At 42.5% G+C, this 21584-nt stretch overlaps 1 protein-coding gene across 1 annotated transcript; it reads left to right on the plus strand.

Moving 5' to 3' along the window:
• Positions 1-459: 459 nt before the first annotated feature.
• Positions 460-7811, plus strand: LOC141146100 (forkhead activin signal transducer 3-like). Its single transcript, XM_073632854.1, has 4 exons — positions 460-747; positions 2289-2393; positions 2617-3235; positions 7801-7811. Exons 1-4 carry the CDS (start codon positions 460-462, stop codon positions 7809-7811), a joined length of 1023 nt encoding a protein of 340 aa, XP_073488955.1.
• Positions 7812-21584: the final 13773 nt, after the last annotated feature.

Genomic DNA, 21584 nt, shown 5'->3' on the forward strand with positions numbered 1-21584 from the left:
CGATGTACCCTTACAAAAGCCATTCTGAGATTGGTAAATGTGTCTAAAATTTTATGCAAAATGTAGGAAAATTAAAAGATAAAATAATTATATTTTTGAATTAGTAAAAAAAAATCTAAGTTATACATGTGATATAAAAATATATACAAACAAATCTATATCCACAGGTAAAAAAAAAAATTGTATATACAAGAGATCATTTTAGTATATGAACGTAATATTCACCTCATAAGCATATGATATACGCTCCATCAGCTTATAGTCAACACAACATATACATAACAATGCCCCCCAACATCTCAGCCCTGAAACTTCCAGGAAACGTATTCAAATGGATGGTGAGGGGCCCTCTGCAGTAAGGGAGGTGTCGCCTCTTATGGTTACAGGTGCATTTACATTATAAAGCCCAGCACTATGTATACCTGGCTGCCCCCTTACACACAACACACCTGACAAGCCATGGATTGCCCACAACATTCCTGGGACCCCCTCTACAACCAAGTCCCTGAGCCACACAGCATGGACAGGATCCTGGCCGAAGTAGAGAACTGTCCTGGGGAGGCCAACGGAGGCCCCAAAAAGCCCGACACCACTGATCAGCTCAGCAAGAAAAGTAAGAAGAGCAAAAAGAGCAAAAAGAGCAAGAAGAAGAATTATCAACGCTACGCCAAACCACCCTACTCCTACTTGGCCATGATCGCCCTGGTCATCCAGGCTTCCCCCAAGAAGAAGCTCAAACTGAAACAGGTAACCAACCTTCCATTATGGGGCTTCTTGGGGCTTTAGGGCAGCTAAGGGCAGAGGGAGGGGGTGACACTGAGACTAGCTCAGATAAAGGATTTGTCAGAGCGATATTCTTTATTTTCGGCACAAACTTATTTGTTTCTGTTAGGCCTATGAAGGCTGAAAAAATTATACCAATATTTATCAAAAATAGAAGTTCAAGAAGTTGGGTGAATTGTCAATGTTTTATTTTTTTAGTTATTTTTTTATTTTTAATTTAGGCCCCTGGCTACCTGTGATATTTGCAGCATATAAAACTCTCATGACTACAGGCTGAATTACAGAAAAAAAATGTTTTAATTTCTTCCTCAAATTTTTTATATAAATAAAAAAAGCCGAAACTTTTTTTTTCTTTTTTTTATGAAGTGGGTCAGATTTTTATTGTTTTTGTATGGAGCAATAAGCCTTATGCTGTCCTTACGTATATCATTCACAGCTGTTCAATTACACCAACTTTTTTTCCAAAATACGGAAAGAAAATATGAAGAAAAAAATAATAGAATCACAAACATTGAGAAAAAAAGGATTGTTTATTTAAATTTTTATTGTTTGTATTTTTTGTTCATGTAATTTCATTTGTGTGTGCTTTTTTCAAACAGTTTTTTCTTAATATTTTTACTTTATTTTTTACTTCCTTTTTTATTTGCTTTTTTCATGTTGTGTTTAGAGAATACATCTAATACAATTGATATAATAAATTGAACATATGTGAATAATATATGTAAGGACAGTGCAGCTAAGGCCTTCATTATTATTGCTCTTATTGGGCTTAGCCCGTGCTTTGTGGAAATACTTTTTGTAATAGTGAATGACTTTATAGTGAGGGGTGATTTTGCATTTTATTTTAGTCTTTATTGCTGTCTGTGTCCCAGCTGGGGAGATTTACCCTAAGACCCCCCAAAGTATGAAAGTGATTGGAAAAGTCAAAATATTGGGCTGTCAACAAAACAGGGGAAGCCTTCCAATGAAGACAATTGTTCCTGTGGCAAATGTCTAACTTGGGATTTGCCTCCCTTTGGGGAGGTTTCATCTAACTTGAAGGAAAGGGAAAAGAGAAATTTCCTCAATGGGGACACAAAAAAAATAAATAAATCTCCACTCCATCCACAATGTCCAAAAAAAGTTTTGCCTTCAGGTCATCTTTTCTTTCCAAGTTTTGTGCTGGGATCTCAATGGTAACCCAAAAATCCCCCCAGGACATTGATGTCCCTTTCTCCCATACATACATACATTTGGCTCCCAACACCAGACTTCAGAAAGTGCTAGCTGCCTTCCCAATTCAATACAAGCATGCACAAAGTGTTCTGTCTATACCCTGACATTACTTTCTACATGCTTAATTTAGGAAGCCTTGTACCACAAATGGACAGGAGGTCTACAGTGATGTCCTCCTAAGTATCTCAGTACAGGTCTCCTGGTTATACTTATATAATGTAAGAGGTATTATGTATCTTGGTTTATGGTCATGTTCATTCACTTACAACTATACTTTTTATTATTGGCAGATCGAACATGAGATCAGCAACCTCTTCCCTTTCTTCAAGGGGGATTATCAGGGCTGGAGGGACTCTGTTCGACATAACCTCTCCTCCAATGATTGCTTCCAAAAGGTAAGGACTTGTTGCTCCTAGGATGTGATGGCGGTGATGGGCTCTTAAGGTTCTCTACATACTGCAGCCAAGTAAAAAAAAAAAAAATAGGTGCAGATTCTGAGAAATGACTTTTCTGATCATTGTAAATAGGTCACAGGGTTTTGTTACCCTGACCTGTAATAGATTTGTGTGAATCTGCTGTGCTGGCTTACGCCTCTAACGTCTTCTCCCTCTTTTGCAGATCCTGAAAGATCCGTTGAAGCCGAATGGTAAAGGCAACTACTGGATAGTGAATGTGAGCAAGATTCCCGCTGCAGCCATGAAGCTGCAGAACACGGCGGTCACCCGCCAGGAAGCCTACCCTCATGACCTGGCTCCTTATATCCTGGATGGACATCCCTACAGACCTTCAACTTTTCATAACCCTCCTCCAATAGAAAATACTGCGGTCAGAGCAGAAGCAGAGGCTCAGTCCTCAGGACCAACCCAGCCCCCTAGTGTACATCCCGCCTCAACTTTCCCAGATATCTTATGGAACCTTCCAACATCATACACAACATGTGTGGCCCCTAATGTGGTGGCCCCTCCTAGCATACACCCTCTGCAGCTTTACCCCAACTTCGCACTCTCTCTACGTAATTACATGCCTTCCCCATACTCAAGCTCCACCTGTGTGGAGCGGAGGGATGTCTACCCTCCCAATGTGATACCTCAAATGTCTCTCCAGCCTAGACCCTCTGAAGCCAGGAATTCCCTGTCAGATTTCCCTCCCAATACAGCAATATTTAATGTCCCCATATATCCCCCACTCGGGAGCTACATGTCACCTCAAAACATATATGGGCAGCAGTTATCTCAAGGTGGGGCTTACGGGCAGCATTTATCTCAAGGTGGGGCTTACGGGCAGCATTTATCTCAGGGTGGTGCTTACGGGCAGCATTTAACTCAGGGTGGCACATATGGGGAACATTTATCTCAGGTCGGGGTGTACCCAGAGTATGGACCCAATGGTTACTGATTGGCCAGATGCTGAGACAAGGCTGGTTTTGGGCCGTTCACTTTTGTCCCAAGGACTAGCTGCACTTGAAGGCTTACCTGATGACATTGGCACCAGTGGTAATTTAGTAGACTAAAATAACACTATTTTAGTTGACTAAAACAGTTCAGATGGCTAAAATACAACTAAAACTGAAATGGCATTTTAGTCAAAAGACAAAGATTAAAAATTAACACTGGTTGGCACTCAACTCGGCATGTGGCCCAGCGGAGGTGGCACCAACCAAGACATACAGTCCAAAGGCATTGGAATTGGATCACATGTATATATGACAATCATTTTGTATCTTGTCTGATTATATTCACTTGAAATAAATTTGAATTTTTGTTTTACTGAAATTTGGCATCATTCTTGTAATTGTCTACATGGGTATCAAGATTAGAACTAGTAAAATAGTCTGAAAAATGTAAATACCAACTGTATAGTATAGATCTTAAGGGGTCAGTCCACCCAAAAGTGACATTTCAGTATTTGTCTAATGCTGGTGAATTAATTGCCCTGACAGGGTCTTGTATCTCCCGATTTTACACACTTGCTATCCCCATTATAAAGGGTTCCCAACTTCCCACCATCCTGGCGCCATTTTTAATTTATTTTATGTTATGGAGTATGTGACAGAAGGCATCAAAACACAAATGTTTTATATATGAGATTTGTAATGAAATAACAATTTCCATTTTATAAAAATTCCTGTGGGTGTATTGGTTGTATTCAGAATTCCTCGGCTCATGTCTAGACCCAATTTTTCTGCCCCTGTTCAACAATGACATGTAATTACAATTCTTGATCTAATATTTCACAGCAGGGCCCGTTCCAGCTCCCACCAAGAGTAACTGTGAGGACTTACAATGTTGTGGCACCAGCACCACCACCACCAAAGGCCCAAATTTTCTGACCCTGTTCAACAGGGGCATGTAATTACAATTCTTGATCTAATATTTCACAGCAGGGCCCATTCCTGTGCCCACCAAGAGTAACTGTGAGGACTTACAGTGTTGTGGCAACACCAGGAAGTGAGGTGAAATCTACCCCTAGGAAGGGAAATTCTCTCCTGTAAGAGTTAATATGGGAAAAACTTTTCTCCTTTACACTGATGCTTTATCACCAATCCTTGTTTCACTAAAAAACCCAAATTTTCAAAAAACATTTGTCATTGGGACAAAAAGTGAGGTAAAATCTTCTGAAGAGGAGCACAGACAGCAAAACAAATGTCACAGGGGTGGTAACCCTTCCCTATGTTTTCCAAAAAGCTTAAAAACAGATTTTTTGGCTGGAGCTACACTTTGAAAATGTACCCGTTCAAAATTACAAACAGATTCTACTTAACAACAAACCTACAGTCCCTGTCTTGTTTGCACCGCCTGTATACTGCTGTTCAGAGTATATAGGGCCTGGTGGCCCCACACCTTTCCTTTTTTAATTTGGGTGCAGGTTTCCCCTTAATATCCATACAAGACCCAAAGGGCCTGGCAATGGACTTGGGGGTACCTATGCCGTTTGTCTCACTGATTCTCATCCATATTGCCAGAACATGACATTACATTAAAGCCGCAAGCAGTTTTAAATGACTTTTTTTTCTTTAAAAAATGTCATTTTGTGCAGGGACTGTTCTAAGCACGGGAAACACGCGCCACTTTACAGGCATACTATAGACACCCCCCAGGTACGATATTTAAAGGAATATTTCACTTTTTTTTTACTTTAAAGAGGAGCTGCACCTTTACAAAAAAATATTAAAAGCAAGCAGCTACAAATACTGCAGCTGCTGACTTTTAATAAATGGACACTTACCTGTCCCAGGGTCCAGCGATGTCGACAGCCGAAGCCGATCAATCGCTCAGCTCTTGGCTGCCCCGCTGCCATCCTCCGTCAGGGAATCGTGAAGTGAATCGCTACGGCTTCACTGCCTGGTTCCCTACTGCGCATGCGTGAGTCACGCTGCGCCTCAGCACTGGCCCCCATTGTGTGCTGGGAACTGTGTGTTTCCCAGCACACAACGGGGTTGCGGGCTTCTGTGAATATTCTGCATCTGTCTAAGCCCGGAAGTGGCTGCAGATACCTGTATTAGACAGGTATCTGCACCCCCTCCCCCCTGAAAGGTGCCAATTGTGGCACCGGAGGGGGGGAGGAATCCGATGAGCGGAAGTTCCACTTTAGGGTGGAACTCCGCTTTAAGCATCATTAAAATCACTGCTCCCAAAAAAACAGCTGTTTTTAAAAGTTTTTTTTGCATTGATACATATCCCCTGGGGCAGGACCCGGGTCCCCAAACCCTTTTTAGGACAATACCATGCAAATTAGCCTTTAAAATGAGCACTTTTGATTTAGAACGTTCGAGTTCCATAGACGTCATTGGGGTTCTAACGTTTGTGCGAATTTTCGGTCCGTTCGCAGGTTTTGGTGCGAACCGAACCGGGGGGTGTTCGGCTCATCCCTAGTAGTGAGGAGTGAAATCAAAACTTTAAGCCCTTAAAAATCCTGTTTTCTGGGCCCCGTACGCGGCTAGGCTCCCAAAAAGTCCCACACATGTGGTATCCCCATACTCAGGAGAATCAGCAGAATGTATTTTGGGGTGCAATTCCACATATGCCCACGGCCTTTGTGAGCAATATATCATTTAGTGACAACTTTGTGCAAAAAAAAAGTTTGTAACTTTCCCGCAACTTGTGTCAAAATATAAAATATTCCATGGACTCCACATGCCTTTCAGCAAATAGCTTGGGGTGTCTACTTTCCAAAATGGGGTCATTTGGGGGGGTTTGAACTGTCCTGGCATTTTATGCACAACATTTAGAAGCTTATGCCCATGGCCTGTGTGAGCAATATATCATTTAGTGACAACTTTTTGTATTTTTTTTTGTCATTATTCAATCACTTGGGACAAAAAAATAATATTCAGTGGGCTCAACATGCCTCTCAGCAATTTCCTTTGGGTGTCTACTTTCCAAAATGGGGTCATTTGGGGGGTTTGTACTGCCCTGCCATTTTAGCACCTCAAGAAATGACATAGGCAGTCATAAACTAAAAGCTGTGTAAATTCCAGAAAATGTACCCTAGTTTGTAGACGCTATAACTTTTGCGCAAACCAATAAATATACACTTATTGACTTTTTTTACCAAAGACATGTGGCCGAATACCTTTTGGCCTAAATGTATGACTAAAATTGAGTTTATTGGATTTTTTTTTATAACAAAAAGTAGAAAATATAATTTTTTTCAAAATTTTCAGTCTTTTTCCATTTATAGTGCAAAAAAAAAAAACCGCAGAGGTGATCAAATACCATCAAAAGAAAGCTCTATTTGTGGGAAGAAAAGGACGCAAATTTTGTTTGGGTACAGCATTGCTTGACCGCGCAGTTAGCAGTTAAAACGACACAGTGCCAAATTGTAAAAAGTGCTCTGGTCAGGAAGGGGGGTAAATCCTTCCGGGGCTGAAGTGGTTAAAGACCATGTATATTGTACCTTTGCACATTAACAGTACATAATCCAAGGGGTAAATTGCACAGGTATATAATGTGTCAAGCAGAATTATGAGGTGCAGGTGGTAGAGGACCATAGAGGGGTGTTATCATGAAATACTGGATAATCCAGCCTAGAGGTCACCAGATCCCAAATCCTCTTGTGCTGGAATGAGAGTTTGGAGCGATGAGGAGATGTCACCATGCCCTTTAGCCCTCTCAGTATGTCACAGAAGGGGTGTGGGAAGCGTGAGTCCATCTGTTTGGATACTAAGGCCAGATACCTTTGTCTATCTGATTTGTCTATGTGATAGAAATGTGATAGTTGTGCGGCTAAGTATTAGGTCCCAACATCAGGGACAGCAAGGCCCCCCAGTGATGTCGGGCACTGTATTGTCTTCCATGAGAGTCTGTGTCTACCTGGTCCCCATATAAAAGATTGTAGAAGCGTGTCCATAATTTTAAAGTATTCGAGGGGAATGTATGTTGGGGAATGCCATATCACATATAGGATTTTTGGTAAAAGTATCATTTTGACCAGGCCTATACGACCCATCACACCCACCGGTAATCTGGCCCATGTTTGAATCTTAGATTTAATGAATGGGACTAGGGGTTCCACATTTTGGAACCCCTGTCTGTCAGTGACCTGGAGATCTGTATACCCAAGTGTTTAAGAGTGCTCACTCTTACTAGAGGTAAGTCCGCCTGTTCTTTTGTTGGGGGGAATATATCAATGGGAAGAATTTGGGACTTGTCCCAGTTCATTTTGAGCCCAGAGAACCTGCCAAAATTCTCGAGGGCCGTTTGGAGGGAGGGACCCGAGTCTGAGAGATATAGTTATCATATCATTGGCGTATAGCCCCACCCTTACCTCCATTGTGCCTAAAGCTATACCGTGGATATCCAGATGTTCTCTAAGCGCCACTGCCAGGGAGTGAGATCAGTAGAGATGAAATGGGACATCCCTGCCACATCCCCCGTTAAAGTGGGAAGGCAGCAGAGGTCCATCCATTAGCCACAACTCCAGCCTGAGGTGCATTATATAAAATAGCGAGCCACTTAAAGTTAGGACCAAACCCAAAGCTATGTAGACAATGCCATAGGTACTGCCATTCCACCAAGTCGAATGCCTTGGCTGCATCAAGGGAGACAACTACTCTGGATCCTATTTGCTGGTGAGAGGCCTGGACATTCATGAAGAGGCGTCTGGTGTTAAATGCAGTGTTTTTGGCTGGTATAAAGCCTGTTAGGTCAGGGTGTATGAGGGAGAGGATAACTTTATTTAGACGCAGGGCTAGGATTTTGGCCAATATTTTGATGTCTGTTTGTAGGAGTGAAATAGGCCTATATGATTCGGGTAGGTGGAGATCTTTGCCTGGTTTAGGGATGAGGACTATGATGACTTCACGCATGCATTCATGGAGAGCGTTAGCCTTAAATATTGCTTGGTATAAGGTGAGAAGTCTAGGGATAAGGGTTTCTGAAAAACTAGCATAAAATTCAATTGGCAATCCATCGGAGCCTGGGGAGTTAGCATTGGCAAACTGGGAGATAGCAAGTTTAATGTCATCTGCAGATAAAGGGGCCTCAAGCATCTCAACTTGTTCTGCATTTAATTTAGGTAGTGTAAGGGCATCAAACAGATTTTCGAGGTCTTGTATGGGGTAATTTACCTCAGATGTGTATACTTCCTTAAAGAATCTTTCGAATTCCTTAACTATCAATGCAGGATCTGTAATATTACCCGCCGTAGCTGATTTTAGGGTGATAAGCACTGTGGGTCTGGAGTCAAGGTGTGCCAGATAAGCCAATAGCTTACCAGGGCCTTCCCCGTGCTCGAAAGCCTTTTGATTACTGAAGAACATCTTATATCTAGCCCGCTCCTGACACATCTGATCAACCGCCCCGGTTTGCAGCTTCAGCTGTGCCAGTGTGGCTGGTGTAGGGGATGTCACATAATCAGTTTCTGTTTCCTCTAGTTGCGCTATAGCTTGAGTATAGGTAAGTTTAGAATTTCTCCTAAACCTGGATATACATTCAGTGAGCAGCATTCTAGCATGTTTTTTTAAACGATTCCCACTCACTCAGTGGAGTGGAAGTGCCAGCGTTATTTTAAAAAAAGAATCCCCATTCCAGGACTAACCTATCTGTGTCAGGAAGTATGTTTAACCAAAAGGGCTTTAGCCTCCAATTCGGGGAGGGGTCGGCATAAGATGTCAGTTCTACCCAATAAGAAGAATTATCAGAGAGTAGTCTGGGGCCAAATCCGGCATTATGTAGCCTGGGAGTTAGATTGGCGGATATCCACACATGGTCTATACGGGACATGGAAGAATGGGAACTAGAGAAGCAGGAGTAGGTTTGGCGCTTTGGGTAGAGGTGTCGCCAGGTGTCCACCAAGTAAAAACTTGTCATTAGTCTGCTAAACCTAGTATCATGATCTGGTAGGGGTGGTTGTGAGCCCTGTCCCAGGCGGTCAAGGGAGGGATTGGTCACCATATTAAAGTCTTCTAGCCATATTGCCGGTACACCCAGGTATTTAGCCATAAAAGAGAATGGTGACGTTGGGTCAACCTCAAAATCTATACCAGACCCTTTAAGTCTGGTATGGATATTAAGGGGAAACCTGCGCCAAAATTTTTTTTTAAAATGACGTGGGGTCCCCCCAAAAATCCATACCAGACCCTTATCAGAGCATGCAACCTGGCAGGCTGCAGGAAAAGAAGGGGGGACAAGAGAGCGCCCCCCCCCTTCTGAACCGTACCAGGCCACATGCCCTCAACATTGGGAGGGTGCTTTGGGGTAGCCCCCCAAAACACCTTGTCCCCATGTTGATGGGGACAAGGGCCTCCTCCCCGCAACCCTTGCCCGGTGGTTGTGGGGGTCTGCGGGTCAGGGGCTTATTGGAATCTGGAAGCCCCCTTTAACAAGGGGACCCCCAGATCCTGGCCCTCCCCCTGTGTGAAATGGTAAGGGGGTACCCTACCATTTCACAAAAAAACTGTAAAAAATGTTAAAAATGACAAGAGACAGTTTTTGACAATTCCTTTATTTAAATGCTGAGATGTTTTATCAGCTTGCCATTACCGTCAGATTATAAAGTGTTTGGAACGCATAGCGCCATAGAAGGCATGTTGGAACGCATAGAGCATGCGCAGTAAGTATTTTTTGGTCGGAACATCACTTCCTTAACACGATCTGATGGGTAGCGCTATTCTGATAGACCAGCGTCACTTGCTCATTCCCGGAACTCTGTGGGCAAAGAGAAGACAGAGGGAGTCAGTGTCAACATTTAACACACTGGCAGCTGGCAGGTAAGCTGGTCTGGGGCAAGGGCGCAGCTGCTATGTTTTCCTAAGACAAATATGCTGGTGTTCCATCAGAATCGGCGACCCGTCAGATTTGGTAACAGAAGTGGCGTTCCATCAGAACACCGCAGTGACCATCTTGGTGCACCCTGCTCATATAGTGAAATACAGCATTTTAAAATCCATGAGACATGTTTTGATATTGAATTTGAAAAGCAGTGGCAAGCCTGCTGATCTGACAGGTTTGGTAATCTTACAGAACACCGCTGCTTTTAAAATTCAACATCAAAATAATCTCATGGGTTATAAAATACTGTATTTGAACCATATAAGTTCAGTTTACTGCTATAATAAGTCTGAAATTCAAGACTTGGCTGGGTGTAACAGGATATCTGCTGCTGCCTTCTGACTGCAGGCTTACTGCGGCCGAGTACAGGGTACCAAGATGGGGGTCGCAGCGTTCTGACGGAACATCACTTTCTTTACCTTATCTTATGGGTCACCGATTCTGACAGAACACCAACATATTTGTCTTGGAAAAACAAACTATATTATTTAAAATTGTTAAAAAAAGGTATAGCCTCTTAGCCGTGCACTCTGGAACCAACAAAATAAAAATTAAAATATAAAAATCAATTAAATAATTAAAGTGAGCAGCCCGTAGTGTAACCATAAGGTCAAATGTGAAAATAGAAATGAATAAATTTCATACTGTGCTCAATAAACCAAATCATAGGATATAAATTACTCATTTTAATATATGCAGAACATAAACATATGCAGAAAAAGAAAGAAAAGCTGCTCATAGTGTAGCTTGAAGCTGTTGATTTGAAAAATGTACTGGAGACATCAGACGTGCTGACAAAACGCGTCAGTTTATGTACGTGATACGTCACTTCCGCCATCGTGGTTGGAGCGCAACTTGGCGTACCGACTCCATTTTATGTGTTTTTAATGGAAGGAGTACATTATTCAAATAAACGGCTACAAGCTACACTATGAGGAGCTTTTCTTTCTTTTTCTGATCTACAAATCTCGTCTTGGCCATATCCTTGGGGAGAGACGCCTATACTGGGTGGGGACATTGTGATATACATTCTCTGCTTATTTGACACCTGTCATGGGTGTCAGATCTATCCGGTGAGTAGGATGCTTGCCTAGATTGGTGGAGGACGGCACCTTTCCCATTCCCAGAATTGTATTTTCACCGTTCACTGGATTGAAGAATCGTTTGGTGGCGGTTCATTATAATGTTGTTATAATTTCATTGTTGTATTTATAAAGTTCATTTATATCATTTGTCACATGCATATGTTTATATGAGTAATTTATATCACGTGATTTGGTTTATTGAGCGCAGTATGAAATTTTATTAATTTCTATTTTATAATATTTAAAAGTTGCAGTGAGGCCAATCTGTGCCCTTCAGTTATGCCAATCAGAGCTGCCTTTTAGTGCCACTGTAAAAAAAACGGTAATCGGTATCGGCGAGTACTTGAAAAAAAACTATTGGTACTTGTACTCTTAAAAAAGTGGTATTGGTGCAACCCTAACAATGTGTTTATGTTTGCGATGTTTACATTCCTTGTAATAGAAATAAACATGATAAAAAATTGAAATAAAAAATAAAACAAATTAAAAAAAAAGTAAAGTTCCCCCATCCTTCCGTGTTTGCGCACAGAAGCGAATGCATTTATAGGTTGTATAGGCATATGTAAACGGTGTTCGCACCACACATGTGAGATATCCCTGTGAACGTTAGAGTGAGAGCAATAATCCAAGTGCTAGATCTCCTCTGTAGCTCTAAACAAGTAACCTGTAAAAAATGTCGCCGGTAACCTGTAAAAAATGTTAAAGCGTCGCCCATGGAGATTTTTACATACCAAAATTGCAATGATCGCCATTTATTTCCCTAGAGTAAAAAAAAATAGAAACACTAGCAATAGGGGCGCCTCTGAGTATATATCGTAAATCAATTTACTAAAACAATAATAGCCACTCACAAGGAAAGAGGAGTAGTATTCAGGTCCATAATCTGGGCTGAGAAGATGATGGTGTGGGACTGTAGGTCACAGCAGTTCCAGTGTGGCTGACACTCCATCAGATCCAGACAGGCAGGAGTGGAGATGACTGAGCACAACACAATCTAATGTAGTTCAGTATTCCTGGCAGATACCTGTAGCAATCCGGTAGGGAGGAGGGAAAACAGTCTGGTGCTGACAAGGGTGTCAGTGAGGGGGGGAGGGGGGACATACGGACGGATGGCCGAGCCGTGCCTCCACAGTGTTCGCACTGCCTCTGTGTTATGGAGGGAGACACGACCGTGTATGCAGATTGATATTGATATTCCCTAGAGTCTCTGCTAAATATATATATATATATATATATATATATATATATATATATATATATATATATATATATATATATATATATATATATATATATATATATATATATATATAACATTCGGGGGTTATAAGTCATTTTCTAGCAAAAAATACTGATTTAAACTTGTAAATAAAAAAGTACCAGAAAAGACTTTGTCCTCAAGTAGATAGACAATCTTCAAGGGTATGTCTGATGTCTTTGTACTACAAGTTGGCCTCAGGTGTCCTGTAACTACAGTATACAATATATTTCATGGAGTTTGTAAAGTGGCCCTGCCTTGGCTATAACAAATAGCTTAGATATTTACTGTGAGTTGCTCAATAGCTTATTACAAAAGGAAACATTTGTGATCTGTGGGCTTTGTTGTGCCATATTGACAGTTGTACATGCAAGTCTTGGGCTTTACAATTGGCCATTATTATTAGGAAAACATTTACATAGGGAAAGTCAACTTTAACCTCCTGGGGTGAAGCCACAGGGGGGATGAAGGACGGGGGAATAAGGACTTGTGTAGAACAGTAGCCATTAGCACTTGTTTTGGTGGAACTAGTAAGAGATGGGATGCAAGGGCAAGTTGAATTGACAACATTGACAGTGGAAGTGGGTTTTTGGATTCTTTTGTGTCCATTTTTTACCTTACTTATTTAATAATAAAGTACCACATACCATACTATAGTGATCTTCTTCATGTGACCTTTTGCTGAGCTTTGGGTATATATGAAGATGTCCTTATATTTTAGACAAGGAGGTATTTTAATTGATGAGGGAATTCCGGGGGTGTTTTTATTATCTTTATCATTTCCATCACTGACGATGGTCACCAGGACTAATAAAGGAGTGAATTTCCTCGGCACAGATAGCTAAAAAAATCAACAGGGAGTCTAACTCTTCCCCACTCCATCCAAAGCTAAAAAAATATGTTCCCTTTTATTCAACAAAGGTGTCTATCAAAGAATGTTCCTCCTATCTAGCCAACCATGATCAGCTCAGGGATTGATATGACATTTCTGGACATCTTTTGGGGATCGGATTGGGGAGAGTCAATCAGCCAGTGGAGTTCTTTCCAGATGGGGATATCAGCTAGTCTCCCCCCACATATAGACACTGGCTTTATTTTTTTATAACATGAGTATTTGGTGGAACAATTGTTTGGCCTCTACCTTGTCATCTGTAGGAAGCATTAGAAGCTTTTTCATATTTCTTCCAAGCCAACACCACCATGTGAAGTACTCGGTTCTTTGCTGCTATTTTTTTCTATAATTACAGTTTTTCTATGGCCAAAAATTAGCTTTCTGAGGATTCAATCCCCTTATTTTTTTTTTATATTATCTTCCTCTATGTGGGAAGACATCTGCCAGAGCCAGGAGAAAGGATCTAAGCTAGGTCCCTTCTTCCAGACATAGGAGCCCCGTAGGAAACATGTTCTGCACTTATGGGCAGTGTGGACAAGGGTGACAAGCAGTCCAAGTGGTTACAGTGGCTCCTGTGGTGAGAATGCTGGATCTAAAGATCTAAGCTAGATCCCTTCTTCCAGACATAGGCACCCCATAGGAAGCTTGTTCTGCACTGATGAGCAGTAAGGGCAAGGGTGACAGGCAGCCCAAGTGGTTATAGCAGGGCCGTATAATCCAGTGGGCACACCTGGACACTGCCCAAGGGCCCCAGGTGCACATGGGGCCCCATCAGGATGAGCCCAGACCTAGAGAGATGCTGCTGGCACTGGGGTGCAAATACTCCCCCAGCTTTGCCTTATCTCTCCTACTGATTGCAACACATTAATCCCTCTCCTCTTCACTTGCTCTCCGGCCACGGCTTACTCCACCTTCTTTCCAGATGAGTTTCTTTTAATTATTTCTGCTACAAACAGGTCACCCTCTGCTTCTCCCTTTATCTACACTTTCAGTTTGCTGTAAGTTGAACACTTTCACACGATCCAATCCTCCTCCACTCTCCTCTGATAACTCTATGTCCTCTCCTTTCCATAAATCTGCACTATAAACAACACTGGAGCCTCCGCTCTCAGCTCTGGGCATTTGGAAGAGATAGAAAGGGTGCAAGACCAGTGGCAGCTTGTGCTCATAATTTTTTGGGGGGCGCAAACAAACTGAAAATACAGAAAAAAAACATCAATTGCAGCCACTGTGCCCATCAAACGCTGCCACTGTGCCCATCAAACGCAGCCACTGTGCCATCGAATGCTGCCACTGTGCCATACAATGGCACCGCTGTGACCCCCCCGCTCACCGTCTGCCCGGCACTTACCCTGTCTCGGTGGGGCAGCGGATGACGGTGGTGAGCAGTGTCCTCCGAGCGGTGTCTTCATGTGTCTCTTCCTGTCCTCTCCTCCCATCTGGGGTCCAATCACAGCGCTTATTGTTTCAGCCAATCAGGTGACTGGTAACAGACCCAAGCACCTGATTGGCAGAGAGGCGGTTCAGTGTTAGGACAGCGAATATTCATTCGCTGTCCTAACACACCTGGGTAAACTGCGAGAGCCAAGCATGGTCACCTTTTTTGACGCTTAGTAGAGCCTATGGCTCTAATCATGTGCTTCAAAAATACCCCCCACCACTGTAATTCAGGTGCCCGGCGCCCGAAAAGGGGACAGGCGCCTGAATAGGGGGTGGCATCAGTGGCCATGGATAGATTCATGTAATGCATGAATCTATCCATTGGTCATAGAAGGGGTGGCTGGAGAGAGGGTCCCTTATGGATGCACTGCCACTGTGCAAGACAGATGAACGTGTGGACTGTCTTGCACCCTTTCTATGCCTGCTCACTTTTTATCTCTTCCAACTGTCCTGCAGCCTAACACATTTTCTGCAGCTATTTAAACTGCCCATAGCGTAACACACTCCTGATCCCTGTATTCTGGGCATAACACACTCGTGATCCCTGCATTCTGAGCATGACACACTCCCGATCCCTGCATTCTGAGCAAAACACACTCCTGATCCCTGCATTCTGAGCAAAACACACTCCCGATCCCTGTATTCTGAGCAAAACACACTCCCGATCCCTGCACTCTGAGCAAAACACACTCCCGATCCCTGCACTCTGAGCATAGCACTGCTGATCCCCGTTTTCTGAGCATAACACACTCCTGATCCCTGCATTCTAAGCATAACACACTCCTGATCCCTGCATTCTAAGCATAACACACTCCCGATCCCTGCACTCTGAGAGCAAGCACTCCTGATCCCTGTATTCTGAGAGCAAGCACTCCTGATCCCTGTATTCTGAGAGCAAGCACTCCTGATCCCTGCATTCTGAGAGCAATGTACTCCTGATCCCTGCATTCTGAGAGCAAGCACTCCTGATCCCTGCATTCTGAGAGCAACACTCTCCTTAATCCTGCATTCTCAGCGCAATGCACTACTTAACCCTGCATTCTGAGCGCAACACAAGCCTTAACACTACATTTTGAGCATAACGCACTGCTTTGATCTTTGACTTCATCAGTGATCTTTGACTTCATCAGTGTTGTTCAAGAAGGTCTCCATCTGTCTAAAGTTGCCTACCCCTGCCTTAGAGCCTTTTTCAATCCCTTTTGTTCACTCAGAGCCCCCCTAGATCCCTTTAGTTCCATGCACCAACTCATTCCCAACTGGGAAATATGTTTCCTCAGTCCCTTTCATTGTATCAAAAGTGAGACTTCCGGGGTCTGTTTACACCCCTGATATCTCACCAAAGACAACAGCGTTATGAAAAAATGTAAGCAATTATTTTTTAAAAAAATGGATTAAAAAAATAGGTCAAAATCAAACTAAAAGTTCTAATCAGCCTAAAAAGCCTTGCCCAATATGTAGCATAATTTAGCCACGCCCAATGTTTGCCACGGCACGCGTAGCACGCCGCAGATCACCATCTTCATTGTTGGAGCCCCAATGCATTACTTTGCCCAGGGGCCCATGATGCTATTAAGATGGCACTGGATTATAGTGGCTCCTGTGGTGACAACGCTGGATTTAAGGATCTAAACTGGATCTAAGCTAGATCCCTTCTTCCAGACATAGGTGCCCCATAGGAAACTTGTTCTGAACTGACGGGCAGTGAGGACAAGGGTGACAAGCAGTCCAAGTGGTTACAGTGACCCCTGTGGTGACAACACTGCACAAGCATCACTTTAGACCCAACAGCATTGTCAACTTGCAGAAGGAAGGATCAAGGCTAGATCCCTTCTTCCAGACACAGGGCACCACATTAGATACGTGTCCTGCACTGATAGGCAGTGAGGAGGAGGGTTATCAGCAGTGAGGAGCAGTCTAAACATGCAGTGGTGACAACTCTGCAAAGGGCGTTGTCAGCCTACAGGGGGGAAGGTCCTAAGGCTGCCACTTTCATTTATATTGTAATTTAAAAGAGATTTATGAGGAAGAATTTTCCTTTTTGGATATAGTTATACTTTAATATTATAAAACTGGAAAAGTGAAAGAAAGCAAGAAAATTGGTCAAAAAACGCTAGAATGGTTAAAAAGGGCAGAAGAACAAAATCGCTACTTTAGGAAAAGTGACCCTTTCAATCTATCTGCTTTGAGAATATAAAATTATGGGTGGATTCGGGTGGAGTAAATCATGGGAGTAAGTGTATATACTCTAAGGCTGGATTCACATATATGCCAATTGGATGCGTTTTTAACCGTATTCAATTCGCATAACATGTGAGTGTGACCGGCTTTCAATGGAGCCGGTACACACATGTCCGGTGGTGGCTTCAGTGCGTTTTTGAAAAGGGTCTTGTGCATTTTTGGGTCCGGTTCAGGTGCGAATTCAGGGAAAAATTTGCTTCTGTATCACACCTGAACCGGTGAACCGAAATGCACAGGACATCGGACTGCAATCCACAGCCATAAATACACTACATAAGCAAAAGTATTGTGACGCCTGCCTTTACACACACACACGAACTTTAATGGCATCCCAGTCTTAGTCCGTAGGGTTCAATACCGTGTTTTCCCGAAAATAAGCCCGGATCTTATATTAATTTTGGCAACAAAAGACACAGTAGGGCTTATTTTCGGGGTAGGTCTTACCATGTAATGTGCTGTCTTCTCTCCCCCTCTCTCCCTGCCTGACAGGAATCCCCAGTGTGAACCAAGTTAAAATGCTTGTAAATCCTATATTCCACTCTATTAAAGTAGTATATAATGTACAATGTGTGTGTTTCTGTAATATAATTGTGCCAAATACCTTCATTATAGCGTCGTTCTGCTCTTCTGTGACCCACCGGAGCTCTTTTCCCTGCAATTATATTACAGAAGCACACACATTGTACATTATATACTACTGTAATAGAGTAGATTATAGGATTTCACAAGCATTTTAAACTAGGGCTTATTTTCGGGGTAGGGCTTATATTGCAGCCCTCCTGGAAAATAACGCTAGGTCTTCAACTCTTCTGGGAAGGCCGTCCACAACTTTTAGGAGTGTGTCTATGGGAATGTTTGACCATTCTTCCAAAAGCGCATTTGTGAGGTCAGGTATTGATGTTGGATGAGAAGACCTGGCTCACAGTCTCTGCTCTAATTCATCCCAAAGCTGTTCTAACGGGTTGAGGTCAGGACTCTGTGCAGGCCAGTCAAGTTCCTCCACCCCAAACTCGCTCATCCATGTCTTTATGGACCTTGCTTTGTGCACTGGTGTGCAGTCATGTTGGAACAGGAAGGGGTCATCCCTAAACTATCCCCACAAAGTTGGGAGCATGAAATTGTCCAAAATGTCTTGGTATGCTGATGTCTTAAGAGTTCCCTTCACTGGAACTAAGGGGACAAGCCCAACCCCTGAAAAACAACCCCCACACCATAATCCCCCCTCCACCAAATGATTTGGACCAGTGCACAAAGCAAGGTCCATAAAGACATGGATGAGCGAGTTTGGGGTGGAGAAACTTGACTGGCCTGCACAGAGTCCTGACCTCAACCCAATGGAATACCTTTGGGGACAAATTATGCCCTTTACACACGATAGGATTTTCCGACAACAAATTCCATGTTTTTTTTCCCAACAGAATTCCGCTCAAACTTGTCTTGCATACACACGGTCACACAAATCTTGTCGGAAATTCCGAAAGCCAAGAACGCGGTGACGTACAACATGTACGATGATCCGAGAAAAATGAAGTTCAATAGCCAGTGCGGCTCTTCTGCTTGATTCCGAACATGTGTGGAATTTTGTGCGTCAGAATTGTGTACACACGATCAGAATTTCTGACAATGGATTTTGTTGTCGGAAAATTTGAGATCCAGATCTCAAATTCTGTGTCGGAAATTCGACGGAAAATGTCCGATGGAGCCTACACATGATTGGAATTTCTGACAAAAAGCTCCTGTTGAACATTTCCCGCCAGAAAATCCGACTGTGTGTACGCGGCATTAGAATGGAGACTGCGAGCCAGGCCTTCTCATCCAACATCAGTGCCTGACCTTCACTGCTGAATTCGCACCTGAACCAGACCCAGAAATGCACAGGACCCTTTTTGAAACACCACCTCGTCAGCCCCAGAAATGTGTGTACCGGCTCCATCGAGAGCGAATTGGATGCGGTTTAAAACACATTCACTTTGCATATATGTAAACACAGCCTAGAACTTATGTTTATTAGATAGAATACATTTTGGGGCCGTGGATATTGTCTCTTGTAGCGAAAAGTTCGGAGACCCCTGTATATGATTGGGAGATTGATAGCTTATTAGTGATTTCATTTCATTCAGATGATTAGCGGTGAGCTCCACTAATGTTCTTCTCTATATTGTATTTGTTTAATAACAATTATTATTATTATTATTATTATTATTATTATTATTATTATTATTATACAGGATTTATATAGCGCCAACAGTTTGTGCAGCGTTTACAACATGAGGGCAGCTATTGAGTTTTCTTCACACATAGAATATATATTGCTGACAATTTATAGGTTATAACAAGAGAAATGCACATTTTTTTTATATATGAGATTTGTAACGAAATAACAATTTCCATCTTTAGAAAGATTCCTGCGGGTGTATTCCTTGTAGTGGGAATTCCTGGGCTCGTGTCTCCTGACAATGGGAGGTTGTGATGTTTGGAAGGGTGTAATGTACACTGAGATCGCTCACCATTGTTGGGGCTGTTGAGAAGTAGATGAAGGTTGGAGTCACACGGGGGATGAAGGGTTGGTGGGACATATCAGGAGAACAATGTGGGCCTGATGGGTTACTTAAGGCTTCTATCATGTGCTAATCACTGTAAACAGGGTTCAGATTGAGAAGTGAGACTCCTCCAGGCAAGAAATGGGAAGTCCCTTTCATATGTGTCATGGGACTGATAACCCTAAAAGACGCAAATTGAAAGCATATTGTACAAAGTTTAGGTGAGTCTATGAGAGTTTAAAAGCATTTTGTTTACAGGCATTTTTTACACTACACGCCCCTCTGCAAAAGCCAGGAAATGATGTACAGCAACAACATACCTTTTTTTTTACTAAAAAAAGTTGAAATTTGACGTTCAGAAGAGATAAGAGGAGTTTAGGAGAGATTGACGTTTTTACAGCTCCTAAACGTCTCCAGAAAACGCGATAGAGAAGGTTTTTTTTCCTACCTCTGAACGTCCCTGACAGAAAACGCCTGTAGTAGTCATAATGTGCAAAGACACATAGAACACAATAGAAGTGCTTCTAGAGGCAGGTGAAAAAAACGCCAAATGCCTGTAGAATCGATGTTTTTTTAAGTCCGGTGTGCATGGAACCTAATAGTGTCAGGATTGTCACATTAGCCATCGATATTTCTTGTTCTTGTGTGATGGTGAACTGAGAATACTCACATTAAGAATCAACACATTTGTTACAATCTGCAATCACTTTTAGATTCACCAACAATTATCTAGTGTAAGGGCCGGCCTGATTAGATACAAATTGATTGGGTAGATTAGGTAGGTTCTTATATAGTTCTGGTAAATCTAAAGTTGATTGGGCAAAGTTTGTATGGTCAAATTGTAACATGTTTGGTGACCCTAAAGCTGACCACGTGCGGGAATCTGATTGTAAAACCTCCTTTAGATCTACCAACAACTATGTAGTGCATGGGTACTCAACTTGTGGCCCTCCAGCTGTTGCTAAACTATAATGCCCATCATGCCTCTGCCTTTGGGAGTCATGCTTGTAGGCATCAGCTTTGCAGTGCCTCATGGGACTTCCACAACAGCTGGAAGGCCACCAGTTGAGCACCCATGATGTAGTGTAAGGGCCTGCCTGATTGGATACAATCCATTGTATAGATTAGGTAGGTCCTCATATTACATTGCTTCTTTTTTCTGTAAAGTTGATATTACAAAGGTGATACGGTCAGATGTTTTGGGGACACGTACCGTGACTGTCTTATAAGATTCATGGTCAATATTCCCATAAAACACTTTGATAGTTTATCTTCGTTGTCAAATTACTAATCCAACCAGAAGAAGTGAATCTAAAGGCCATATTTATCCAGCACAGAATGGACTCGCATATACAAGAACCTTTTTTTGATTATTCTATATTGGACAGTGGTATTTCCCAGCTTGTATCGTAATTTTGAGTAAAAAAATGATATAATTGGAACCAACATTACTCTCCATACACCTACATTGACTCGATGACATTTACATTGTTGCAATGTTGAGTAGGGGCAGATCTGTGTTGGACATTCATTCCATATATCATTTTTTATAAGATTTTTCTAACTCCCTGGTGTCCAACCTGTGGCCCTCCGATGCTTGTAGTGCAGCCCTTACCCCCAGCAGTCAGTACAGGGAGCACTGATTTGTAAAGGGTTCCGTAACTGTAGTAAAGTCCAGTGGTCTCTTGCAACATTTGCCTAGTCTCTAATGGTCTCCTATAGCATGACTTCAGTCTGCAACCACTCTAGTACAGGGGGTCTCCAAACTTTATAAACAAAGGGCCAGATTACCGTCCTTCAGACAGAAGGGGGTTGGACTAGGGCCATTTGGAATAGAAAATGTTCTGGTGTCCAGTGGGAGTA

Source organism: Aquarana catesbeiana, linkage group LG05, assembly GCF_042186555.1.
Source record: "Aquarana catesbeiana isolate 2022-GZ linkage group LG05, ASM4218655v1, whole genome shotgun sequence".
NCBI lineage: Eukaryota > Metazoa > Chordata > Amphibia > Anura > Ranidae > Aquarana > Aquarana catesbeiana.